At 37.6% G+C, this 23,930-nt stretch overlaps 3 protein-coding genes across 7 annotated transcripts; 2 read left to right on the top strand and 1 right to left on the bottom strand.

Annotated features, from left to right (window-relative positions):
- The first annotated feature begins 7,124 nt into the window (after nucleotides 1-7,124).
- LOC117614890 (programmed cell death 6-interacting protein) lies at nucleotides 7,125-10,067 on the top strand. 2 transcript variants are annotated; one of them, XM_034343817.1, is made up of 7 exons: nucleotides 7,152-7,435; nucleotides 7,928-8,095; nucleotides 8,539-8,800; nucleotides 8,918-9,084; nucleotides 9,246-9,395; nucleotides 9,517-9,796; nucleotides 9,908-10,067. In XM_034343817.1, the coding sequence occupies exons 1-7, from the start codon at nucleotides 7,391-7,393 to the stop codon at nucleotides 9,934-9,936; spliced, it is 1,101 nt and encodes a 366-aa protein (XP_034199708.1). In that variant the 5' UTR covers nucleotides 7,152-7,390; the 3' UTR covers nucleotides 9,937-10,067. The 2 variants fall into 2 exon arrangements, with proteins under 2 accessions (XP_034199707.1, XP_034199708.1); XM_034343816.1 differs by having other exon boundaries at nucleotides 7,125-7,435; nucleotides 9,517-10,067.
- Nucleotides 10,068-10,172: 105 nt separating this feature from the next.
- Nucleotides 10,173-12,860, top strand: LOC117614891. 3 transcript variants are annotated; one of them, XM_034343818.1, is made up of 8 exons: nucleotides 10,173-10,463; nucleotides 10,559-10,652; nucleotides 10,739-10,864; nucleotides 11,004-11,162; nucleotides 11,708-11,826; nucleotides 12,048-12,239; nucleotides 12,328-12,418; nucleotides 12,513-12,860. In XM_034343818.1, exons 1-8 carry the CDS (start codon nucleotides 10,309-10,311, stop codon nucleotides 12,594-12,596), a joined length of 1,020 nt encoding a protein of 339 aa, XP_034199709.1. In that variant the 5' UTR covers nucleotides 10,173-10,308; the 3' UTR covers nucleotides 12,597-12,860. The 3 variants fall into 3 exon arrangements, with proteins under 3 accessions (XP_034199709.1, XP_034199710.1, XP_034199711.1); XM_034343819.1 differs by having other exon boundaries at nucleotides 10,347-10,463; nucleotides 10,747-10,864; XM_034343820.1 differs by having other exon boundaries at nucleotides 10,360-10,463; nucleotides 10,543-10,652; nucleotides 10,747-10,864.
- A 5,507-nt stretch (nucleotides 12,861-18,367) lies between these two features.
- LOC117615039 (transcription factor HHO3-like) lies at nucleotides 18,368-21,124 on the bottom strand. 2 transcript variants are annotated; one of them, XM_034344016.1, is made up of 5 exons: nucleotides 20,528-21,120; nucleotides 20,130-20,407; nucleotides 19,721-20,006; nucleotides 19,488-19,564; nucleotides 18,368-19,055 (listed from the first exon to the last, which is right to left on the bottom strand). In XM_034344016.1, the coding sequence occupies exons 1-5, from the start codon at nucleotides 20,658-20,660 to the stop codon at nucleotides 18,681-18,683; spliced, it is 1,149 nt and encodes a 382-aa protein (XP_034199907.1). In that variant the 5' UTR covers nucleotides 20,661-21,120; the 3' UTR covers nucleotides 18,368-18,680. The 2 variants fall into 2 exon arrangements, with proteins under 2 accessions (XP_034199907.1, XP_034199908.1); XM_034344017.1 differs by lacking the exon at nucleotides 19,488-19,564 and having other exon boundaries at nucleotides 20,528-21,124.
- Between the last annotated feature and the right edge of the window lie 2,806 nt (nucleotides 21,125-23,930).

Genomic DNA, 23,930 nt, shown 5'->3' with positions numbered 1-23,930 from the left:
AGGAGTTAATCCTTTTACAAAACAAAAATCCTACATCAAAGAAAAGGCGCGGAAGATGGAAAACGGCCCGGTGGTGGATTCCTATGCACGTCTACTACCTGGGGGCGCAAAACATGAAAAACGGTGAGTGGACCCAAAACAAAGTTTAGAAAATAGCATATAAACATACTAACCCCACTGTAAAAACAATTATACAAACTAACTTATTCTTTTTATTTCTGAAATCAATGCACGTATATAATTATACATGTATATAATCATATTCTTGGTCAACATTACTTTTGAAAATAGTTTAAAACTATCACCTAGGTGTACCCTTTATTTCCGTCAATTCCTTTTATCCGTCAATTCCTTGCATCACCATAGGTGACACATACTCGCAGGTCTCAGTGACACGAGGTCAATCCAAGTCGCAACCCGCAGGATTCAGGGCACCGTAGTCCACTTTTATCAGCATTACTCGCTCCACCACAAACGAGTTGATCGCAAAATGCGATTAATCTCTTTTGCGTTCACGGCGGTAAATACACCTCCATAGGCTTGAAGTTTCATTGATCGCCTACGTAAATATTCCCCTGCTTGAATAATCAAGTTCGAGTACCAAGGAACTTGTGGGGCAACTGTCAAGCATGCTGACTAAACCGAAGGCAACCAATATAATCCGAAGGCAACATTTAATCTCTGGGTACAAGGTGATTTAGGAAAATATAGCATTTCTGTAACCTTTCAAATTTTGCTGCCATTTATCTGATAATTAACTAGAATTTCTTTTCCTATATCCTTTAAAGGAGATTTTTCTCGGCAGCATGCAAAATAAAATATTCAAAAGCATAGAACAGCTTATAACTGAAACTGAACTGCTTAAAATTCATTTATAAAAACAAAGAGTCCACTCACTGGTGGTCCGAGCTCGCTGGACCTCTTGAAGGTCCCTCCTGCAGGTCAACTGGTGCCTGGGTGCCTGATTCAATGACCATAATATTCTATTAATACAATATAGTATTAATTTAAAAACCCTGACCCCCGGCTCCTAAAAGTACGTGTGTCAAATTAAAGTTATCCCTATGCCCATAAAAGCTTTCCTTCCAGTTTAGCAGTATCTTGGGACTCAAAAAGCGTTGAAGTCCCAAAAAATCAACCCGGGATCCCACAGGTCCATGACCTCACTATATGATCCGGAAGCCGCTAGAAGGTCCAATATATCTAGGACACATGTCCCGAGGGTTTGGTCTCGATTGAACGGTCGGATTGATCATGATCGTGTAATCGCATAATTTCTAAACCCTAGCCCTAGGGTTCGTGATTTCGGAGTATCCGATTCACAATCCGTCGAATCCTACACGATTCTGAAATTGTCTAGAGTAACATATCTGAAACTGATTACGGTCCAACGGCTCAATAGTATTGAACCCGGAAATCGCACAATATGAAAAATTCGTTCGAGGCTCAAACGGTATCCAAATTGAGATCCGCGAATTCCTACGCGCTCGTGAAAACCTAAGGATCACATCAAGACACAGTGCCACTGCACTACCCTCGCCCACGCGCCGCCGCAAGTGCCGGCAGCGCTGGATGTCCAAAGCGATTATGCATCGCCAGAAAATCTCAAAACGACGACTCCAAACTCCTACCCTAGGTATAACACCATATTTGGAACCATTTTTGTTCTTGGACCTACCCCAAAAACTGACAAGAAGTGGCCGAACAAGGAGGCCGAAAACCGCCCGAATTCCAATTTGAAAACCGAGCTAGTTACAGCCAAAATCGATGCAAACCTACCCAACCATCAGCTAGAGAATGGAAAATAGGCAGAAATCTATACCTTACTAGGTAAATTTGGATAAGAATTGAGGGAGAACGAGCGGTTGCAAAACTGTGCAAAACCAGCTCGATTTTTACAGTTTTCGGCGGCTGAACAGCGGCTGGCAACGGGCTGGGCGGGGTGTGGTGGCGGCGTGACGCCGGTCGTTTTGGCTCCGGTCTTGCGGCTTGGGGTTGCCGGTGGCGTGAGGTATGGGAGTTTGGAGGGCGACGGGAAGGAGGACAGTAGGAGAGGGAGATAGAGAGAGAGAGATAGGAAAACTGAGGGAAGAGAGAGAAATGAGGTTTAAAAATCTGAGTTTTTTTCTAAATTACCATTTTGCCCCTCGTAATATTTTAACCGTATTTTCTTCGTTAAAGCTCCGATTCGAGTCCACTTCATGTCTACGAACTCGTTTCGTCATACTCTACGCAACGGTGTACGCGGAATTCTCAAATTCATTTTCGATCAAAAAGTCAACTTTTCGTTAATAAATTATTCCAAGGGCAAAATTATCTTTCCTCATAATAAATTACTTATTAAATATGAATTTTAGGTTTGGGTCATTACACCGTATATATGAATAGTGACGTATGCATAAATATTTACCATTTTGGGTAAACCGTCACTATATACAAAAGGGAACCTGCAGTTCCTTAAACTCATGGATGAGGAATTAAATGAGATTTCAGAAGTTCTTCAATATATGGACAATTATGTAAGGGCTTGAAGTCCCGAAATATGTACAGAAAATTAGAAAAATGTCCATACCACGAGAATATGTGATTTTGGCCCCAAGTTCAAAATCTAAGGGGATTGCATGTCCATACCATGAGAATATGAGATTTTGGCATCTAACAGTGTTGAGAACTTGAAGTTCCAACAATTAAATGGACAACCCTTGAGGTATTATTGCAAATTGTGGTACACCACATATTTCTTTGGCATAAGAGAATGATGAATTTAATAAAGTTCGATTTTGTTATAATCGACACCTCAAGGAAGAAATATATTTTGTGAATTCCGGTTGTTAAGAATACACCGTGAAATGGATAATATCAGTATAAACCTCAAATGATGAATTGAGGCTCCCCACATATTTTGTTATATCTGGGCCGGAAGCCCATGGATCCAAATATATGAGAGATCCTGAACTTGAAGTTGTGGGTATATAGTAGTTAATGCTCTTCACTACTATATTGCGATATTATCGTGGCTTTTACTCAATTCATATTTCATGTCCATTTGAAAAGGGCGAATAAATTTTGAGTTTGTGTTTAGCCCGGGCCAGAAGTTACGGGCTCACATGCGTTGAAATATGAAATTTGGGAGAGTCGATGTGGTTATTTGAACCTACAAGGCACAAGGTTTCAAACCGTCATTTTGAAAAGATGTAAAAACCATAGGTGCAAGTTTAAGAATGTGCGCAATTATTATAACAGGAAAGGAGCATACAACAGATAGATTTTTTCCACCTGTAATGAAGGTGCAGGCCCTGTAAAATCTATAAAGTTACATTATGTTCTGGAAGCCTCTGAAGGAAGAGGACGACGCCTCTTAAGCTTAGCCATGAGCCTCTCGTGGTCTCCCAAAATTCTTTCATTGGAGACCTGCAGCATGTCTAGCCTTCTCAGTGTATCAACGGAGTACGAACTCACCAGTTTCAACAAGGCATTATTCTCTTTCTTTAAGTTTCTCAACCTCCTGTTGAGACTCATGAAGCATTCTTTGAAGAGACGAATTTTCAGTTGTTAGCTTCTTAACCTCGTTTGCTCTAGCACGCAAACGATCAGCCATGTTAGAAACAGAAGCAGCACTCTGAATGCTAGAAGCCATTGAGTCATCAATAGCCTCTTCCTCAGACCTCCCTGTTAACAGTATTTCATCCATTGGAGTAATGAAATTCCTAGCTACTATGACAGCAGTAGCATCATTCATCATCACAGAATCATTAACTGTGAGATGACGATTTTGGGATACAAAGGATGGACGCCAAACTTTGGCGTCACTGGTTGTTGTGGGAGCATCATTTAAATTGAAATAATTTGGGCAGGAAGAAGAGGAAGCCATTTTAAGAAGGTTTCGAAGAAAGTCTTAGAAAAACTAAAGTTTCAGAAAATGAAGGAAGTTGAGTTGAAACGCGGTTGCTCCAATCAAGTTTTGCAAAGGCAATATCTATAGGAGGAAATATGGCTACAGTTTCCAGGATCCTAATATTATCTCGGATCCCCATATTTTCCTTTTCTTTCCTAGATTCCAAAACTTCATGCGGCCTCCATTAATATTTGTTGGCACTTTCGACATTTTCAAGTATTATTTTCGTCAAAGCTGATCTTGCTTTACGGATTTCACGGAGTTACTTTTTCAAAAGCACCTCAAGAACTCACAAATTTTTGTGGTTAATTTGAAATTCATTGAATCTACCTATTCCTCTTATTTGTGTATAAATATGTTACTAACGAAATTTTATTTGCAGAAAACATCCAGTTTTCTCTACTTGTTTTTCTTATCAGTGAGCACTCAATATGCTCGAGAAGCAAGACTATCTCTGATCATCCATTCAGGAAGCGAGACTATCCCTGATCACATTTCCGCTATATCGGGGAACTGTGAAGGCGACCACATGCTCTAATCTCCTGAAGTTCTTCTAGACTAGGAGAAATGAGAGTTTGTTGTCTGCTCTCATCAGCTTCCTCACCTGATTGCTTACCTTACCTTGCAATCAATATCACAATTTTTGTATCTTTTCTTTCTTTTTATAACTCTCTGTTCATAAGGGATTTTATTTCTTTAGAACAAACATCCGAAGAAAGAATCCATAAAGTGATCCTAACTCTGAGGGTTATTTGTTTTTGACAGAGAGAAGAACTGTGATTTTTGCTCTTGCAGGATATAACTGGATCATCAAGCGCTACATTATATTTACTGGGCCGATACGAGCTTGAATGATATTTGAGCAAGGTTTCTCCCACCTAAGGATGTAAGCAATACTTGTGTTATTTCATGCTTACGCTCTTATTTTGGCATTTTGTGCAACATCTTTAAAGGCAACCCAAGGGGGAGATTCCAGAAGAATGGCTTGCATTAAAGATCGTTCCAGAAGAACGACTTGTATTATGACCATTCCAAAAGAATGGCTTGTATGTATCCATGAATTATCAACACAAATTTTACAGATTGCAAGTTGGATACATTGATAATACACTACACAGATTAAAGTCTCATAAGAACAGAATATGGGTATAGCAGTGATCAATATGATGCACGCCTGTTGCGTAGCAAATGATGTGGATTGAAGTCCCGAAAGGACAATCCTTTGACATGTCAACAATGATATTGTGCACGCCTAATGGTAGCAAATTGTATGGGTTAAAGTCCCAGAAATTAATTGACATGTATGTATTAATCTGTGGCATGCCTGCAGCATGACAGATATATGGGTTCTAAATGTTCCAACTCCCTAAATGGAGATTATCCACGCCCTACTGTAAAATACCGCTCCATTGGAGGTTATAATCCACATTCTCACATAATAAAAGCCCCTTGAAGTGGCTTGGGTACCCAAATTCAAAGAAATGCTTATAATTGATGCATGCGCATGCACATGAGAATGGTGGGATCATGAATTGATGAATGACAATTTTTGGTTTTGGAGTAGCTACTCAAATCATCAATGGGCTGTGTTGATTGGAACCACGTTCAATTATTAAATGTCGACAATATCATTGGCCAAAATGGAATGAGGCAATTCCATTATAGATGAGAATGAACGTGAAAGAACAAACCCACAGTACGAACCCCAAAAGATGTTAATATTGAAAGTTATACTTGGGTGTTCTGAATAAAAGGGAATATACCTACTTTGTATGACACAATGTTTCTGTCAAAAACAAGGAATGTTGGGTTTTCTCCATGTTTACAGATTCAATTGTGCCCTCTTATTGCACATTTACGGAGACCAACATGTTATCTTTAAAGGTTATTAAATGCACGAAGCATATCACCAGAAGTGATTCCCTAAAGATGTATAAATAGCAGGGTTAAAGCTATATAATGTGTCATAAAGTTTAATCGCTTAAACAAAATCCCTGAAAGGATTGCAATTGCATGAAGCAAGTCCCTAAAAGACATATGCCTGAAGCACAAAACCTGTACTCAATTCTAAATACTCATAAATTGCCTCAGTGAGTACATTGATATGTTTGCAACATATTGAAACTCTTGAAGAGTTCAAGAAATATTTGTCTCGACTTAAAGATCGAGCATTATGCCAACGAGATTCTTACTTATACTAAGAAAGTATTGAAGCATTTTTATGAGGATTATCCGTTGGGCACTTTAAGGATTTTCCGAAAGTATATTGGACCGGACATTGTATTTTTCAGATAGAGCTCAACTCCATCACCATCATTTTGGGATGATGTGAGGCATATTTGATGCTATCTTAGCATAACACCATATACGGGCATATTTTTGAGTGAACTTACAAATAGCCCAAGTGTTATTAGATATGCGGACTCTGGAAATTTATATGGTCGCTTACTGGGAAAAGCTAGTCATGAAGTTTTCAGGGGGAGCATGGTGTTAATACAGACCTCCACACACTGTGCTCTTTTTCCTTCGTCTAGGTTTTTATCCCACTGAATTTTTTCTAGCAATGTTTTAACGAGGCAGTGTCGCTCAAGATTGACTCACAAAAGCAATGTCAACTATGATATTCGGAAAGATGATCAACAGTATGGCTTAAAGATATTTTGCCAAGCATCAGGGGGAGCGTGCTGTAAATAAAGACCTTCACACACTGTACTCTTTTTCCTTCGTCCAGGTTTTTATCCCACCGGATTTTTCCTGGCAAGGTTTTAACGAGGCAGTGTCGCACGAGTGTCAATATACACAGAATTTTATGTTACACATGGTTATGTACTATTTTTCCCTTCAACCAGTTTTTTTTTTGTCCCACTGAATTTTTACTGGCAAGGTTTTTAACGAGGCATATTCCGTACATTGTGGTCTTCAAGGATGAGTGTTGTAAGATGATAAGGTAGATAATAAGGTGGAGCCCCACATGTTGGAAGAGGCTTTACCTACAAAAGAGTTCACCCTCCCTTTGTAATCGGTGAATTGAATAATACAAAAGCTATAGGAATCGATCCTATATCTCCACTACTTCAAAATTCTCTCCTCAATTCCTTTAGTTTTATAACATTCTATCCTTTTTAAATAAATTTTAGTTGATATTATTAAAAAAAAATTTGAGAGTCGGCCCGGAGAAGTCCACGTTTGCTTGAAGAACGTAGAATCAGGGGCCCATTAGAGTTTTGACCTCTTATAAAAAAAATCGAAATCTTGGCCGAGAAGCAAACGAACGAATCCAGTAGGCAATGATCCTGAAAACGACCCAAAACAACAAAACCCGGAAAATGGTACGCGCTAAATAAGCCGCGGACGAACCACACTCTTCTTACTCTTCTCTCTGCTTCTTAACCTGAAAGCTGATCTCTACTAGTAATCTGAGCTCTGTAAAGGTAAAGGTTTTAGAAACTTCTCGTAAAACCCAGATATTGTCTGGGCTTTGTTTAATTGGCAACGATGATGCTTCATTTTCGAGACCCGGCAAAGTTGAAGACTAAGAAGGTATTTCCCGGTGCCTCTCATATTCTTGAGTTTATATTTTGGTGGTAAATGTGTTTTGAGTTATTTTTGGAGAGTCTATGGTGCTATTAAGCTTCTTTGGTCTTGAATTTTGTTTTTTTCGGATTTTTTATACTGAGCTTATCATACACCCAGTTGATCAAATTTCCAATTTTGTCATGCCATGTTGCTTGCTTGTAATCAGCGTTGAGATTGCGGTAATGGTGAACGTGCATAGACCCAGTTGGGTTTTCTTGAATTTTGTTGGGCAGAAAATCATGTTTAGGACCCACAATAGGACAACAAAAAATATAGATTTAATAATGTGACATTGTCAACCTCATTGAATGAAATTTTGGTCTACTCTTTTGGAGGAAAGATTTTGGAAGGTTTTGGGGATGAATACATAGAAGTGGATATATGTCCAATAAATTATTCGGCAGTGTTACTTGTTCTTTGTGTGGTTAATAATTTCCCAAGTGATTTGTTGTCCAGATTGTGTTTGAAGAGGCTTATGCTGCTCGTGATTCCACAACACTTGAGCAACTGAAAGAATTAAGCTCTAAGCGTAGAATGATTGAGGAGTCTATTAATGAGAGCAGCTCCATTACTACGGCCATTGCAAGAGAAATGTCTGGAGGGTTAACTTCTCGTTCTCAACAGGTAATTTGTCAGTATGGCATTTGGTATTTCGAAGACCCACTTATTATTTCTTGCCTGCCAGGCATATGAGATTTATTTTGCATCTTTCATTTTCATGCATATTAATGTCACCCTTTGAATATACGTAAAAAGCTTTATTGTTTAGTAATACTGGCACTACCCTGTTCTAATGGCGAACTCTGTTTGTTTGTAGGTACTTTAATATCTGTTTGGATGAAACATTTGTTGAACTCATGTCTTTGTTTTTAATAATCTTATGTTAGTTTAATGCCGTCCTTCAATCTTCATGTGTTTTAGGTTGTGAGATAATGTTACATGGAGAACTTGCGTATTTATTTTGGTACAAATTGATTCTTTCCGTTTGCATCTAGTACGACTATGTAATCCAGTCTCTGATAGCATTTGATGTTTTGCTTATTCTAGTATTCTTTTCAATGTCTCAGGTTCTTCACAACCTAGAAATGTATCTTCCGTTGCTGGAGAATTTGATTTTCCATGTTGGCATGATCAGCGACTTCGGCCAGATAGTTCGATGGAATTCAGAACTTAAGATGCAATGGACTAGTGCTCTTAGTTCATCTTCTTTCTTTAACTTTAAAGGTCCAAAATATTTTCAAATCAATAGCTTGCAGTTTGAGGTTGGTATGACCCTTTTCCTTTATGGTGCAATCCTTCGGGAGAGGGCATTAGAAGTTCTTCCTGCAGGTAGAAGATGCTAGCTTACCTTCATATTGCACTTTTGAGATTTTTTATTATTGTTATTATTATTTCTTTTGTGACCATGGATGTAATTACCTGATCAGTTTCTTTGCGCTGTCATAGACCTAGTGCAATCGGCCACCCTTTTCAGAGAAGCTGCTGGTGTTTTTCATCATCTTGCTCATAAGGTTCTTCCTATTCTACAATATTCACTCACTGCGGAAAGGCCACCAGAAGTTGTCACATCTGTGTCCACTGTCATGAGCCTCATTTGCTTGGCCGAGGCCCAGGTGAGTTTCCATTACAGAATTGCGGATGTTTTCTCTGTCCATACTGATATATGAATAAATCCACTTACTTTTCTTTACTAGGCCAGTTTTAAAGAGATGATAAAAGTTTTACGGTAGGCTTCTTCTTTGTGATAATTGATGTTGTTACGAAAATGTAATAGGCGGTAACAATAAAGAGGGCTGAAGAGAAGGGCACTACCGTGGGTCTTTTGGCAAAGTTGCATCATGGTGTTGCAGAGTTGCTTGATGAAGCTGCAGGTGTTTTAAATACAGCAAGTAGGGAATGTAATGATATTTCTTCACGCATTGTGGTATGTGTGCATTCATTTGCCCAGTTTTATTTCTTTATTCCTTCCTCACCTTGAATGAACAGTTTGGGGCTGATCAGAAAGTTTTCTTTCCCATTTTGGTTGCTCTTTCTGGTTTGTACAGGAATTCATGTCATGTTGCAAAGCGCTACATGAGTTAAAAAGTAAGAAATACTTTGCCGAAAGCCTGAAGATTGCCAACCAATTCGGGGCTGCCATCGGAGTTCTTCGAGTTGCACTGGTTGATGTGAAGAAGAAGAAAATGCCAGGCCAAGAGTCATGGAAATATGTTCTCAAAGAGGAAATTGATAAGTTTGCGGAATTACTCAGGAAGCATGAACATGAAAACGAGTTTGTTTGGCATGAGAAAGTCCCCTCTGAGGATGAGTTGCCAAAACCTGAAGGTAACAAAATTGCAAGTATCATACCTTATCATCCCAAAAGATGGGAAAGACAACTTGCCTTCAAGATTTGATTGTACAAGAACCACTTATTGTAAAGCATTTCTGTTTCAGGTGAAGCCAAACAAATTAAAGATTCCTAGATTAGCGAAAATCCAAGTTTTTGCTGGTTTCTTTCTTTAGCTATGTGTGCTCAACAAAATTGTGTATATTGAGTTGCAACTTGCTGGTGCATTGCTGCGTTATTTCCTACAAAAGAAAGGAATTTCAGTTACATTCTTTTAACTTTTCTTTAATCAAAAGATCAAAAAATAAAAACCATTACACACATTAAATTAATTTTCAAAGATTTACCATTTATTAATCATTCTTTTTATAATAAAAAAAATTAAATGTTCTTGTGGGTGAGCCCGTGGCAAGTGGCAGCATGAAATCCATTCGAATTTTTGGGAAATGAAAAAATAATTTAACTAATAATAAAGTAATCAATCGCTCTCCAAATTCGCGGGAAGGCCATGGCTGTTGGTCAGTGCAGCTCTCTTCTCTGGTCGTGCAGACCATGCACGCCGAGAATACCCTTATCCCCTGTCGCGCCCTCTCCCATTCTCTCGACTCCTAGCCCCACTCCCATTCGCGCAAGTTCCAAACAATTGAGGCTTTCAACGTCCAGGTCTCTCTCTCTCTCTCTCTCTCTCTCTCTCTCTCTCTCATATATGCAGGGTTTTGGTAAATCTTAGAGCTATCTTCAGCTGTACATATTTGCAGGATTGGTAGGGTTGTTGCTGCTGTGGTTTCTGAGAAAAACGCAATTCAGTCGAGTTTCGCCGGCACTGATGGGTTCAAACTCACTTACTTGGAGGTGGGTTTTCATTTTCTTGTTGGTCTTTCTTCGATTTGATTAGGTTTGGGCATTTCCTGACATATGTATACAAAGTTTTGCTTTAGGGGAATAGCTGGTTGTGGGATGTGGGTGGGTTGAAAATATTGGTCGATCCAATCTTGGTGGGTAATTTGGATTTTGGGATCCCCTGGCTTTATGATGCTGCCAAGAAGTTTTTGAAGAATTTCCAGGTAGTCTTTTAGTTCTTAATTTAATTTCCTTTTCATATATAATTTGCCTTGTTGTTATGCATATGTTGCCATTATCTTGTAGTACAATTGTTCTGGAATTGATAAGCCTCTTTTGATTGGGTGAGCAACTTTAGTGCAGCTAAGTGATCTTCCAGAAGTTGATTGTTTACTAATCACACAAAGCCTCGATGACCACTGCCATTTGAAGACTTTAAAGCCGCTCTCTGAAAAGTACCTGAATCTTAGAGTAATAGCTACACCCAATGCTCAGACATTGTTGGATCCCCTTTTCAGCAATGTAAGCATATTCAATCTGAAACTAGTGTTTTCTTTTACAGGCTGCAGCTCCTGAATGTTTCTGTTTTGTTTTTTATTTTAATATATGCTATTCATTGTAGTCACCATCAAAGAAATTAAGACCTGAGAAAAATTGGCTTGGTGGTCTATACTATAACAAGCTGATAATGACACTACACTTATATGGTATGATAAAATGAAATCCAAAATCATAACTTAACAATAAGCAATGCCTTTTTCTCAAGAACTAGCGTAGTTTTTGGGTAGGAGATGTCAATCAGGCTGGGGCCTCTGTTCTTATTCAGCTGTTCACTGTCAATTTTTGAGTAATTGCGTTTACTGCTAAGATGGTGGACATGACCGTAGACAAATTCCATGCCAAAATCACATCTCTTTTAACAACTGAACCTAAACCATTGTCTCAATTGGTTTCTGAAAGTTGCAATACTTGCATTCAAGATAATTAAATAATTATGCGCTCAGAAACATAAATTCAGATGCATCTTCTCTGTTTGATACTCACACTCTAATTTTTTCGTTTTTCAGGTCACATATATGGAACCTGGTCAGAGCTCCGTAATTGAAGCAAGAAGTGGTTCTACAGTCAAAGTTCAGGCCACTGCAGGGCCTGTTCTTGGTCCTCCTTGGCAGCGCCCTGAAAATGGGTAAGGTTTCATTTATCTATTGCCAGAATGACACTAGTGAATTCCATTTTCAAGGAATGTTACAGTTCCTTTGTGGTTTTATGTGTTCAACTTTTAGTCGAGTGAATATTTCCAAGGAATGTTACCTATCTGTAGATTTAATTTTGATGTAGTCTGTTATCTAATATTTACTCTTTAGTTGAACGAATATTAACTATATATATATATGCTATGTGGACCAGATATCTTGTCAGTTCTCCACAAGGGAAATTTACTCTTTACTATGAACCCCATTGTGTATACAACAAGAGTTCAGTGGAGAAGGAAAGGGCTGACATTGTCATCACGCCGGTCATAAAGCAGCTTCTGCCTAAATTTACTTTGGTGTCTGGACAAGAAGATGCAGTTGAACTTGCAAAGCTGCTGCATGCCAAGTACAAATTCTTTTTACCTTAACACTGACATATAAAGAAAGATGGTTTTATTGTAAGTATTTCAATGTCTTTGTTGTACATTTTGTAGGTTCATTGTCCCGATGACAAACGGAGACTTGGATAGCAAAGGGCTTCTTGCTAGTTTAGTTCAGGCTGAAGGAACAATAGAATCATTCAAGGTTGTTTTCTTCAACTCCTTGTTGAGAAATATATTTGAGTCATTATGCTTTTGAAGAAAAAAAACTCTTAAGATGACATGGTTATGTAATACAGGAACTTTTGTCCAAGGAATTACCAGATGCGCAGGTGCTGCAGCCTACTCCTGGTGTACCTCTAGAGATCCCGCCACTCCCATAATTTGTTTTTGCAGATACACAGAAACTGTATCTCCTTAAAAATATGTAATCTTTATCAAATCAAATTTGTAATTTGCCAAAAGGAAGTTCATTGAAAGGCAAGGCCCAATGGGCTTGGTCTCGCTACATACTTTTTAAAGAAAAAGAAAGTCCACTGTGGGTACAGTTAGAGGCGCAAAACATTTGTAATTTATACAATGAGTGCAAGTGATGCGGGAAAGTATGTGGAATTCTATAGTTAGGGCCTTAGAAGGCCCTTAGATAACGTATCTCTCTTAATTATTTGATCAAATTAGTTAGTCGTTGAATCAAATTGATTAATTTTATCAAACGTTTAAGAGATATGACTCTAATGTCCCCTAATTATAGAATGACTCGGGTAAGTATAGTCGCAATTTAATTAGTAACTAAATAAAGTACTTGAAAGCTCCTAGTCTGTCAGATCTTGTTTCCATGAATTTTTACGGTTCTATAAATGTTGTTTTGTTTGGACTGAATTTCCTATAAATGTTTACACTTTCGTATTTTTCTAGGAAGCATGTGGTTATAGTGTACGTATACACCACAATCTGTTTGTTTGCCTATGTAGTTTCCTCTTGTTTATTTGCCTAATAAATTAGGTATTTTTCTTAATTATATGGTCGCTTTTCTCTTTTTTTTTTATAATTATTATTATAATAAAATAAAAACAACTTTGACAACCTCAATGAACCTGGACGGTTCCAACCACGAGAGATATTAGCGGTAGTGTTATTAGACTGCAACCACAACAATATTCCATTTCTGGAGCCAATAAAATTATAAAACTAGTCTACTTTTTTATCACCAAAGAATAATGGGAAATACACAGAATCGAGCAAATATGATTGCATTTGCAGCAACACGAATGCATTTGGACGAGTTGGCGTCGTCCTTCAGGAATGGTTCCGTGAAAATGGCCTACATATATCTTGTTATTCATTTATTTTGAATTAAAAAGCAACATTGGTTCGTCAACAAAGACGAGGACTTAACCACTGAACCCATTGATCCAAGGGCCTATTATGGTTTAAGCTTTTAGGCTTAGTCGCTTGTTGAAATTTGTATGTATAAATAATATAATTAATCATCAAACTATTGATAAATGCATTTGGTCGAGTTTGTGTCCTTTAGGGGCTGCATAATCATTTCATTAATCTCGGTAAGTACTATAACAACAATTACTGTAGGATGCTATCTAGCTCCGCCAACAATAACTAGCTACAAACTAGGAACCCCTAAGAAAGCCAATGATTACTGTTTTCATAGTAGGTAATGCTACTTATTGTGAGCCGTTGATGTATTGCGTTAATAATTGACACTCAAACGCATATTAATGATTGTTTCTAGTTTTGAATAAGATGAGGACATCACTCTCAGTGTGCTATATAATGACATAATGAAAATTTAATTTGCGAGCATGACTAGCTAACTGGAAGATTCGCTGAATTAAGGTTAATAGCTACAGAGAATCCAAAGGGATCTCGTATAATTAGATCAATTAAGTATATGGGGCAGAGCAAATAATGTTGTTGCTTCGTGGTGTTAATTCTGCCAACCACGTCAGCTAGCCAGCACATAAATGTGGACTTCTCAGACTTCAGAGCTATAGCTACCCGAAAAAGAAGCCAATTAATTGTGTGGAAATTTTAGAAATTAAAAATTATGTGGGTAATATTGCCCCAGTGGACAATTGTCCCGCCTAATTTGTGAGATTCACTTTGGAATATAATTACAATTTATTTGGGTCAACTTCAAATTATAATTATTTTTGGGGGAAATGTAAGGATATGTATTGGAACGGGAATGAAGTACTAGTGCATACTATATAGAGGGGTGAGAAGATAATTATAATTCTGCAGTTTACTCAAGTCAATGTCAAATGCTAATTGATCACAGTTGTTTTCTATCTTTAGATCGGGAGGGCTATATTTAGTTTTGGGCTACATTTATCCTTCTAAAACATAATTTTTTTTTTTAAAAAAAAATAGTGGCAGATTATATTTTAACCGTCTCCAATAATAAATGGCTAAATTTAATATTTTAATAGTTTTTAGTATATGATGTAAATTTATTAGTTAATTTAATTAAATCACTATTTATATCCTATTTAAAATACATTTTAAAAGAGAAAAATATTTTGGGATAGGATTTTTTACATCCATGTGTTGGCTCGTCATTAGCCCTAGAGATTTATGATTAGATTTTTTATTGTTCTAAAAACAACTTAAAAATTAATTTAAATGGAAAAGGATGAATGATAGTTTGTAAAAGAATGAAGAAATTGTGAGAAATTATGTAAAAGGATGAAATCGAGGAAGGATAATATGTAAAATTATGAAGATGTTGTGAGAAATAATGTAAGAATGAGGTATGTATTTATACCCAAAAAAAAAGTATGAATTTTTTAGATTTTTTAAGAAACGTCACCTAATGGCTAGGTGATGTTAGCTGAGCCCCATCCAATTATTTAGCACGGGTTGACCAAAGGGCCACATGTGGCACTCATTTTAGGAATTGGCCCTTCGTGCAACCCTCCTTTTTTTTGTAACTCTTTGTGTAGCCCACTCTTGGAGATAGGTTTTAGGAATTTGGGGATATATTTGAGGATATAGCCATCACTTGGAGATGGCCTTAGTTAAAGGAGATATCAAGTGTAACTCATATGGATACGATCATGCGAAAATGATATTTGTGATGAATTTTTTTTTGGGTCAAAAATATTTGTGATGATTTTGCTACTCGGTTGTGATTAGTTATATTGTAAAAACATAACTTTGTTATTTGCGTGTGATTCGATCGGTCATAAAATATATTTATAAATGTCATATTGTTTGTCCACAACAAAAATGTATAAATAAAAAAAACACCAAATGCCAATGTATATTCGAGAGATACAGATGTTGACGTAGATAGATACCACATATGAAATCTTTTTGTTTTCATTTTTAATGTGAAAGGAAGACGGGTTTCATTCAGCATTAATTAACCTACTCAAGCATGACAAGTTCAAAAGAAAAAACAAAACTTGGCATTGATAATGTATGTAGGATTAATTTGTCTAATTCAACAGTTCAACGCTAAGAAGATCACCAGAATATGCTCAACATCTTCCCCTCTTCCCCCTCACAAGAATTATGATAAGATTTTGTCACCAACTCAACCAAAAAATGACTTTAGCATCGATTCCTCTTGCTGAATTTAATAGAGGGCAAGAGGCATTTGGCCTTAAGGCTCACTCAAGGGACGCTTCTCTTGAATCTCTCTCCTCTCTCTCTCTCTCTCTCTCTCTCTCTCTCTCTCGGACTTAGTCCTAATCCAAGCCCATCTTCTTCTAGAACACTTTGAAAATGTCCTCAACTCAATGGATTCATTGTGTCTTTTCTTTGCTTAAAATACATATTCAATTCATTTTCCATTTAAGGACACCTTTGATTCCAAAAATAGAAATATCATCTCCACCCAGACGTGTCTTCACTCGATTACAAATTGGCCCACCATCAAGCTCAAGCTGCATAATATACTGAGCATATGTGAGCTGGGAGGCCCCCACATCACATGAACCAATTAGGCTCTCTCCTCTTCAGTAATTAACTAATCTTAATCTTTAGTTTAAGTTGATTTAATTTATATGGTAGATTCTCGGACAAGGTAAGATTCTTGGGGATCAGAAAACCTTCCTGATTGGTCCTTCCTTCCCCACCCCAGAAGATAAGTTAAGAAAATGGAGAATATACTAGCACATTACATTTTAGATGACAACATATATGCACATTTCCGAATAATAAAAAAACTAAATGAAAATATTAAAAACTAGTGCGTAATTGTCCCAAATACGTTGGAATATTCGGATGTGGACCATGGAAGTGGTACATTTTCACTTCGTTTTCTTGTATAAAAAAATGAGAGGACTCGCAATGCGATAAGCTAGAAAATTAGCTCCAACTAACACACGGCTTTGTCCTGTGTGTCTTGTGTTGACACAACACAAACACAAACACAAAATGATAATAATTTATGGGGCCTAGCCTGGTTTTAACTTTAACTTGTACCATCTACCATGCATTATCAGAGCCGCCACGTTTTAAAATGGCCTGGATCACCGCCATGCGAGCATCTAAATAATATTCCCTCTTGGATAACACTTGTTTTTCTCTGGTTTGTGTTGTATTTGTTTAGATAATAAAGCCTAAAAAGTTGATAGAGAGATGACCAAATTATTCCATATTTTATTACGAATGTGGACACTTTGAAGTAATTATTTCATCATTCATTCAAGCTATATATATATCCAAACTTCTGTTTAAACTTGGAGGGAACGAAAAGGAAAATAAATAAACATTGATGTTTATTATGATGATAAAAACTGGTTTATGTTACGTGTCATGATTATTACAACCTTTTGTTGTTTATAATAAAAAATTTTGAACAAGGACTTCGAAACTCAAATGATTAAAAATATTTATCTTTACGCTCGAGGTCCTAGATTTTGGTGATGTGTACAACTATAAAGTATGAGACGAAAATTAGGGTCATCTTTGGACATTTGAATGAGTTCATCTTCTTAAATCTCAAGTATAGAACGACCCTCATGATATTCTAAAACTTATCCTTATCCTTTCACTATTGGAAGGGCTCTGAAACATGTAATGGCTGGCTTCACTTGAAATGATTAATATAGAAATGATATATACAAACAGTTATATATATAGTTTAATAGTGTCATTCAATGAAGCCATGAAACATGTAATCGCAGGGATAAATTATACAAAATAAACCAAAAAAAAGAGTAAGTGAGGGAAAAAATTAAAAGGTGGGGTGGGGTTTTATGGATAAGGTATCCCCATCTAGCTTACCCAACCGAAACCTAATCAGCTTCAGATAGAAGTTAACATTAAACTGTTCAAACCACACTTTGTAAAGAAGTTGATGTTCAGAGGGGGTGGCTTTATTGGGAAACATATGATATGTGTGTATGTGCACATGTTTTTGATGCATACATATCCAACAAACTACTGAATTTTGCCAATATTGTTCTCCTTTCGTGCAAAAGGCCAAGGAATTATCATATTGTGTGTAGCCTCTACGCAACCCAATTTTCTATGATTTGAGGCAACAATAGCCAAACAGAAAAGATTTGATTAGATCTGCAACATCTGTGATTTGCTTATTTTCTTGGGTAGGAAGATTTCTCGTGGGTCAGGATTCTTTTGTTGTCATTTTTTTTTATTTTTCGAGACTTTTAAGTAAAGAAGACTATATTCCCCTCTTTGTCAACAAAGCTCTATAACTCCCTCATCAAGTTATAGCTACGAATAGACCATCCTTTTCACCAAACCTTATGTGGCTGTCTGGCCAGTTGGACAAATTCAGACGTGGAAATTAGTCAGTATTTACATAATTTGGAGTTTAGTGTTTAAGTGATTGGTTGTCTGTGTAATTATTATAATTTAGCCTTTCGGCTTTTATCAATGATATTTTTATCATTTGGCAAAAAAAATAAAAATAAAAATAAAAAAATTATTTACAGTAGAAGTCTTAACCTTGGTGCAATTAGTAATTACCACAGTAAGTGCCTTGAAACAGTTTGATTTGTAGCTTCTCTGTCCATTAATATGTTCATATTAGACTTTGATTTTTTATTGCAAATTGTCTAGGTTCTTGCAATCTCAGCTACCATTCAAATTTCAACCTCGTATCCAGTACAAAACAGAGCATTCAATCAAATGCATACAACAGTTAACAAGCCGACGATTACTAAAATGTGCAGGCTATACATATGTACATAGAGATATAACAAACAAGGAACAGTATGTTATTATTGGCGTGCTCGAGCCTCATAATATTTTTTGTTCTGCTTCCAAATTCTGTACGTAATTTATTCAACTTCAAAACTTTACTGTCACTGTCCCTCGTATCCAGCACACACCTATACATCTTATAGCTCATAAACAACAGGAGGGAAAAACAAAACAGGGAAAAGGTCAGAATATTGGTATGGTAATCAGAAAGGGCTTTCTATAACGCTGGTTACAAAAATTTTACATCATTCTCATGTTAAAAAAGTTTATAACACAGGGGAAGCAGTGGTGTGAGTGGAGGATGATGTAGCGGTAGAATTGCAATGACCGCGGCCTTCGCTGTGGCTGACCCTCTCATCTGAATGGGAGGACTCAGGTCTCTTCGGTCGTGGTCTTTGCATTAAGGATGGTGGTGACACTGGTTTGACGGTAGACGGAGATGTAGCCACAGGTGCATATATTCCATTGGCTGCAGCAACCCTGGTAGCCTCCCCTGAAGCTGTGGTTGCTGCTACTGCTGCATAGTCCTGGGGTGGCACCCAGATACCTCCCACAACCAAAAACTGTGGTGCTTGTGTGTTGCGGTTGCCGCCGTTGTTGTGCGTTGTTGGAGTTGGTCTTCGAGTGTGCAAACGATATTTCTGTAAACAATGGAAGATGATTGAAATTAGGCTCTGCTTGATTGCAGGAAGGCTTAATAAAAATTCACAACTTTTTGATTGTTCAAGAAATGCATGCTTTTGTGAGATTCACAACTCTTTGTTGCTGGGTCGTTTTATAATATTGTTTTAATCACATTGTAACTTGCACATAGAGAAGCACCCAAAAGTTAAATATGAATTGAAATTCAAGACTAATAGCATGACTTGAATTGATAGGAAACCTAGGAAATACAAACTATCAGTACCAATAAGATTATTATATAAGTTAAAATTGTAAAGATCTCCATAAAAACATTGCTTCCAATCTCTGTCATGTATGAGTAGTGGCATGGCATTAGCTCCTTGTACAATTTTGTTCACATAGAGCAAATTATTATTAAAACAGATAGATGATCAATCACATATACAAACCTGTAAATGGCTTTTGACTTCATCGTTTGTGAGCCCATCAACCTTCATTAACTCTCTAATTTGCTTGGGTGTAGCAGCTGCAAGAAAAACCAACCACACCCACATGTCAAGCAAACATCCAAATGAATTTAATCCCATATCCATCCAATCATAATAAATAAAATATCCCATTATCATTGATCATCCAAGTAAATTAATCTAAAAAACATTAAAAAGGTTACTCAACAACATACCATGTGAACCACCAAGCTGTTGAAGAGCATGCAAGAACCGGCGATGCAACTCCGGTGACCAATTCCGCCTTTGTTTCCTCTGACCCTGTCCATCTTTTTCTTCTTTCTTGTGGCTTTCACCACTGCCTCCACTGACGGTGTCTGTGGTTGAACTAGTAGCCGGAGCAGAAGCAGGCACTTTAGCCACTGGCCTATTAGTCTTCCCAACGCTTTTCTCCCTTTGGAAAGGCTGAAAAGCCCCCCCATTTCTCTTGACCTCCATCACTAAGGCCTTTCTAGGCAATTCCTGCAATGACCAACACCCCAAAAATCAATACTTTCCCACTCCTTTACCTCAAAAAATGGAGCTGCTAAACAAAGGGGCAATCACAATTCATTTCAATAGATAAAGGTGGAATCTTTTTTATACATCTTTAAGGGGTGGATCTGGGGTTGTATTCCAGAGCTGGGCAGATCTAAGCCAGTCTGATTTTATCTTGTCACCATTAGTCTTATCCTTGTCATTGGTCTTGGGCTCCTGAGACTCTTGCACCTCATCATCATCACTATCAGAAGAGGAAGTCCTTTTCAAGGGAATGAATTCCTCAAACACATGCCCCTCACTTGAAGTTTGTTCCGAGCACTCAGATTGTCCATGCATGTAGTCCGTGGTTGTATCCGAAAGCTGTTGCTTACACCTCTCAATAGCTAAAAAAAACACAACCCAAAAACAAAATAAGAAAACAAATCCATATAAATTCAAACCAAGACATGAACTTTAGGACTTATAAGACAAGACTTCAGCTGTAAATTGAAAAGAGTCCGTACCTTGAGTGACAAGCTCCAAGCAGAGAGGGAGCTCACGCTGAAAAACTTGAATCTTATGCCTCTCTTCCTCTAAGGCCTTGACATAGTCACGGAAACCCAACCTTGAAGCCTGCATTTGCTCTGTAGACTCCATAGCTAACTCTTTTTTTTCTTTTTCTCTTCCTGGATTTTTCAAAGCTTGTGTCTTTATCTTCCTTCTTGGGTTAAATCAGAGCTAGAGAAATGCGGGTGTGAATGTATTTATGTATGAGAGAGATTATAAGAAGGAGCAGGTGGAGGTCCAAAAAGCATAGATAGAACCGAACAAGGGGGATTGGGTAACGAATGGGGCTTGTCAAGGACGCATATGGGATCCAAGTAGAATCCGAAAACGGAATAATCTTGCAGACCAAAACCAAATTATTTAAAAAGAAAGAAACCAACAAAAACAAGTTTCTTGAGATATTAAATTAGACAAGAAGAGATGGAATTTTTAAGAGTGTTTTTTGTTTTCACACAGAGAGAGAGAGAGAGAGAGAGAGAGAGAGGTAGAGAGACGTCGGGTCGTGGCGTCGCGTAGAAAAGCGAATCTGTGATTGGGTTTTTATTTCCAATTTAGTTTTTTTTAGAAGTCGGGGTTGAATATTCGATGGTATGAATTGTGATTCGCTTTTCTCTGCCTATCTATGGGCTGGAGCTGACGTCACCACCTCCCACACCTACGTTTATCTTTAATTTTTTAATATTCTAATTTTTATCGGATAAGATCAAAGACCGATTGCTCCCTTCCTCCAGAGGGCTCAGCCTCTTACCAATTTCTTTCTTTTTCTGTTCCCTACCCTCTGTCTATTTTTATATTTTATTTTTCTGTTTATCTGATTAATTCTTGGTCATATTTATTTATTTCAAGTCTATTCTCTCTCTCTCTCTCTCTCTCTCCCCTCCGAATATTCTCGGGGTTTTCCGAGAGCAAACGGAATCTTCAAGGTTCAATCTTCCTGTGCGCGGGTGTGTGCGTGCACACTCGTGGCCACGACGCGTAGCCTTAGGCGTGATTAAATGTGCCTTTTCGCGCCCTCTGAGGGCCAAATGCTGCTCGTCCTAATCCACACTGCCCTCTGTTTACGCTACGTTCAATCATTGCTTCCACCACGCCCTGTCATCGGTGCGTGCTTCCCAGTACCCGTAGGATTTTGACACCTGTCATTATCTATACAAGGGAATCGAGGATATATATCCCCGGATTCTCGACGGTGCAGCGATTCCCTGGAGGTGGGCGTACTGTAGAGATGGTGAATAAGGGCTTAGTATGTTCGGCGCGTTTTGGCCACTGGCTCGGGTTGATCGATGGCCCAGGTAATAGTCGGGCTGGGGCTTATTTGGATTCAGCCCATTAATTTAGTTTGGGTCACAAACGCGGTCACACCGTTCATTTTAGATTTTCTTTGTAATTTTTTTTTGACTTTTCAACTAGTATTAGAACTTAAATAAAATAAAGTTTGGCAGACTTTAGCTTAGCTAAGTAGGTTGAAGTAGATGTGAAATCTACTCTGCATTCTAATTTGAATTTATTTTCATTATAATTTAAATTAAATTAAAATAGAATATGATTTGTATCTATAAAAAAAAAATTGGTATTTAAAATGACCAATGTGTTGCTTTAGTATTTAATTTAAATTCTTCTTCTTATTTTTGTCTGAAGATGTTTTACTACCTTAGAATTGAAAGAAGACTCCATGTCTAGTCTTTCAGTTTCTAGAAAATAAAATCAATGTAATGTTGAGCAAGCAAAGTGCTTCTCAAAAGTTCATCGATCACACCCGAGAAAAAGAAAGTTAAAAAAAAAAAAACCTAATTCTGTCAGGCTCGAGAAGGTGACGCATAATCTTATGACCATGTGATCAATGTGAATGATATGGCAATTTACGCTCCCTCCCCCCCAACCCCTCCGGACATCAAATCAGAAAATAAACGTTTTTCTTAAATTTAGTGTTCATGAATATTGGACCATCTTTTGTAGGCTCCAACCCTACAGCAAACTTTTAAATGGAGCCCAAAAAGAAACTGCCCAAATTATAAAAGATCCTTTTTACTTTTTGGGAGTACAAGAAGAATCTCTCTTTCTCAGCCCCAAGTAACATAGCATCTTCTCTTGCTTGCTTCTTTGAAAGTTTCTATTGAATTTAATTTGTTTTCACACCCTTCAAAAAAATAATTGTAAAAAAAAGGTCAGAAAATATTTCTTAAACAGTAACATAGAGATCCCTGTGCTGTGGTGTGGAGTCAACAATGAAATGTTGACTAGAAATTAGTCTTTCTGAGTGAAGGAGCTGGGACTGTCACATGAACAGTAGTTAATTAGAGGAAGGGAAGGAGGGAGGTGGTGTGACAAATCAATGGGGGCGGCTATGAAGTCTGATGAGGTTGGCACGGTTGGCTTTTCCCAATTTCTATTTTCAGACAAGACGAAGATTTGGAAATTTTTACTTTGTCTTTCCTACGTTCGAGTCTCACATACACATATTTCGCAAGGCAAAGCCATGCGTGACCAACAGTTTGTCTATACACTTCCTCAGCACATGTCATTCAACAACAATAGTAAGTAAGAGTACATCCCACCACTATATATATACACTGCATCTTGATGGGAGGTATTTCTTTTACCCGATTTAATTTGTTGTGTTATGATTAATTACGATCAAATTAATCAAAATGACCCCGTCATGTGGTATTATATATCAATTCACATGTTGCAGTGTAACGTTATTAGTTACATCGCGTGAAAAATTACTCCAAATAAAGTCAGCTAGCACAATATAAGTACCTTGCCTGCATGCATATATAATGTCAATCAATAGCATGAAATAGGAGAGGTATTATTTCTAATTCATTTGATTCTTTGTTGGGTTTCTATGTAAGTGTACTGAATGAGAGGCTGAGATTATAGGCCTAATTGCTAGTCAAAATCCGTTTTGTACAAGTTTTTTAGTGAAGAAAAAAGCAAAAGAGCAAGATTAAAAGTGGCACAGGGAATTTCTGTTCGTATAGAACCCAACCCACATGCTGGCACTTGACTTTGTCTCAGAGACGTACAATTAATCACCAAAACAAAGCTCATTGTTCAAAAGTTGCACCTTATAAATAGTGATCTACCTATATAGCTAGGCTCCTATGCTTAGCAAATTACCCTTCTGTTTCTCTGCAAAGCCAAAGCCATGGATCGTCCAAAAAAAAGCCAAAGCCAAAGCCATGGATGCATGCATGTTTTCGAGCGCGCTTTTGTCATGTGATTAGTGATGATCATGCAGTGTCTGTTTCTTAATCCCGATAAGCAACTAAAAGTTGAGCTAGGGACCAGGCCAAACCTAGTACTTTTTTTAACCAGTCCTTTCGCTAGTCCTTTCAATGGGTTATTAGCTTCGGG

Source organism: Prunus dulcis, chromosome 1 (assembly GCF_902201215.1).
Source record: "Prunus dulcis chromosome 1, ALMONDv2, whole genome shotgun sequence".
NCBI classification, from domain to species: Eukaryota; Viridiplantae; Streptophyta; class Magnoliopsida; order Rosales; family Rosaceae; genus Prunus; species Prunus dulcis.
Note: the sequence above shows the minus strand (reverse complement) of the source record. Positions and strands in the feature narration are given on the sequence as shown.

What these genes read in the sequence shown, in the direction of transcription:
- LOC117614890 (XM_034343816.1), top strand. Translation starts at nt 7,391, where the DNA reads ATGATGCTTCATTTTCGAGACCCGGCAAAGTTGAAGACTAAGAAG. An exon ending in TAACTTCTCGTTCTCAACAG is followed by an intron (nt 8,096 to 8,538) that starts GTAATTTGTCAG and finishes TCAATGTCTCAG; the next exon opens with GTTCTTCACAACCTAGAAAT. An exon ending in ATATTTCTTCACGCATTGTG is followed by an intron (nt 9,396 to 9,516) that starts GTATGTGTGCAT and finishes TGGTTTGTACAG; the next exon opens with GAATTCATGTCATGTTGCAA.
- LOC117614891 (XM_034343818.1), top strand. Translation starts at nt 10,309, where the DNA reads ATGGCTGTTGGTCAGTGCAGCTCTCTTCTCTGGTCGTGCAGACCATGC. An exon ending in TGGCAGCGCCCTGAAAATGG is followed by an intron (nt 11,827 to 12,047) that starts GTAAGGTTTCAT and finishes TATGTGGACCAG; the next exon opens with ATATCTTGTCAGTTCTCCAC. An exon ending in GCAAAGCTGCTGCATGCCAA is followed by an intron (nt 12,240 to 12,327) that starts GTACAAATTCTT and finishes TACATTTTGTAG; the next exon opens with GTTCATTGTCCCGATGACAA.
- LOC117615039 (XM_034344016.1), bottom strand. Translation starts at nt 20,660, where the DNA reads ATGGAGTCTACAGAGCAAATGCAGGCTTCAAGGTTGGGTTTCCGTGAC. An exon ending in ACAGCTTGGTGGTTCACATG is followed by an intron (nt 19,565 to 19,720) that starts GTATGTTGTTGA and finishes TTTTTCTTGCAG; the next exon opens with CTGCTACACCCAAGCAAATT. An exon ending in AAGTCAAAAGCCATTTACAG is followed by an intron (nt 19,056 to 19,487) that starts GTTTGTATATGT and finishes CATTGTTTACAG; the next exon opens with AAATATCGTTTGCACACTCG.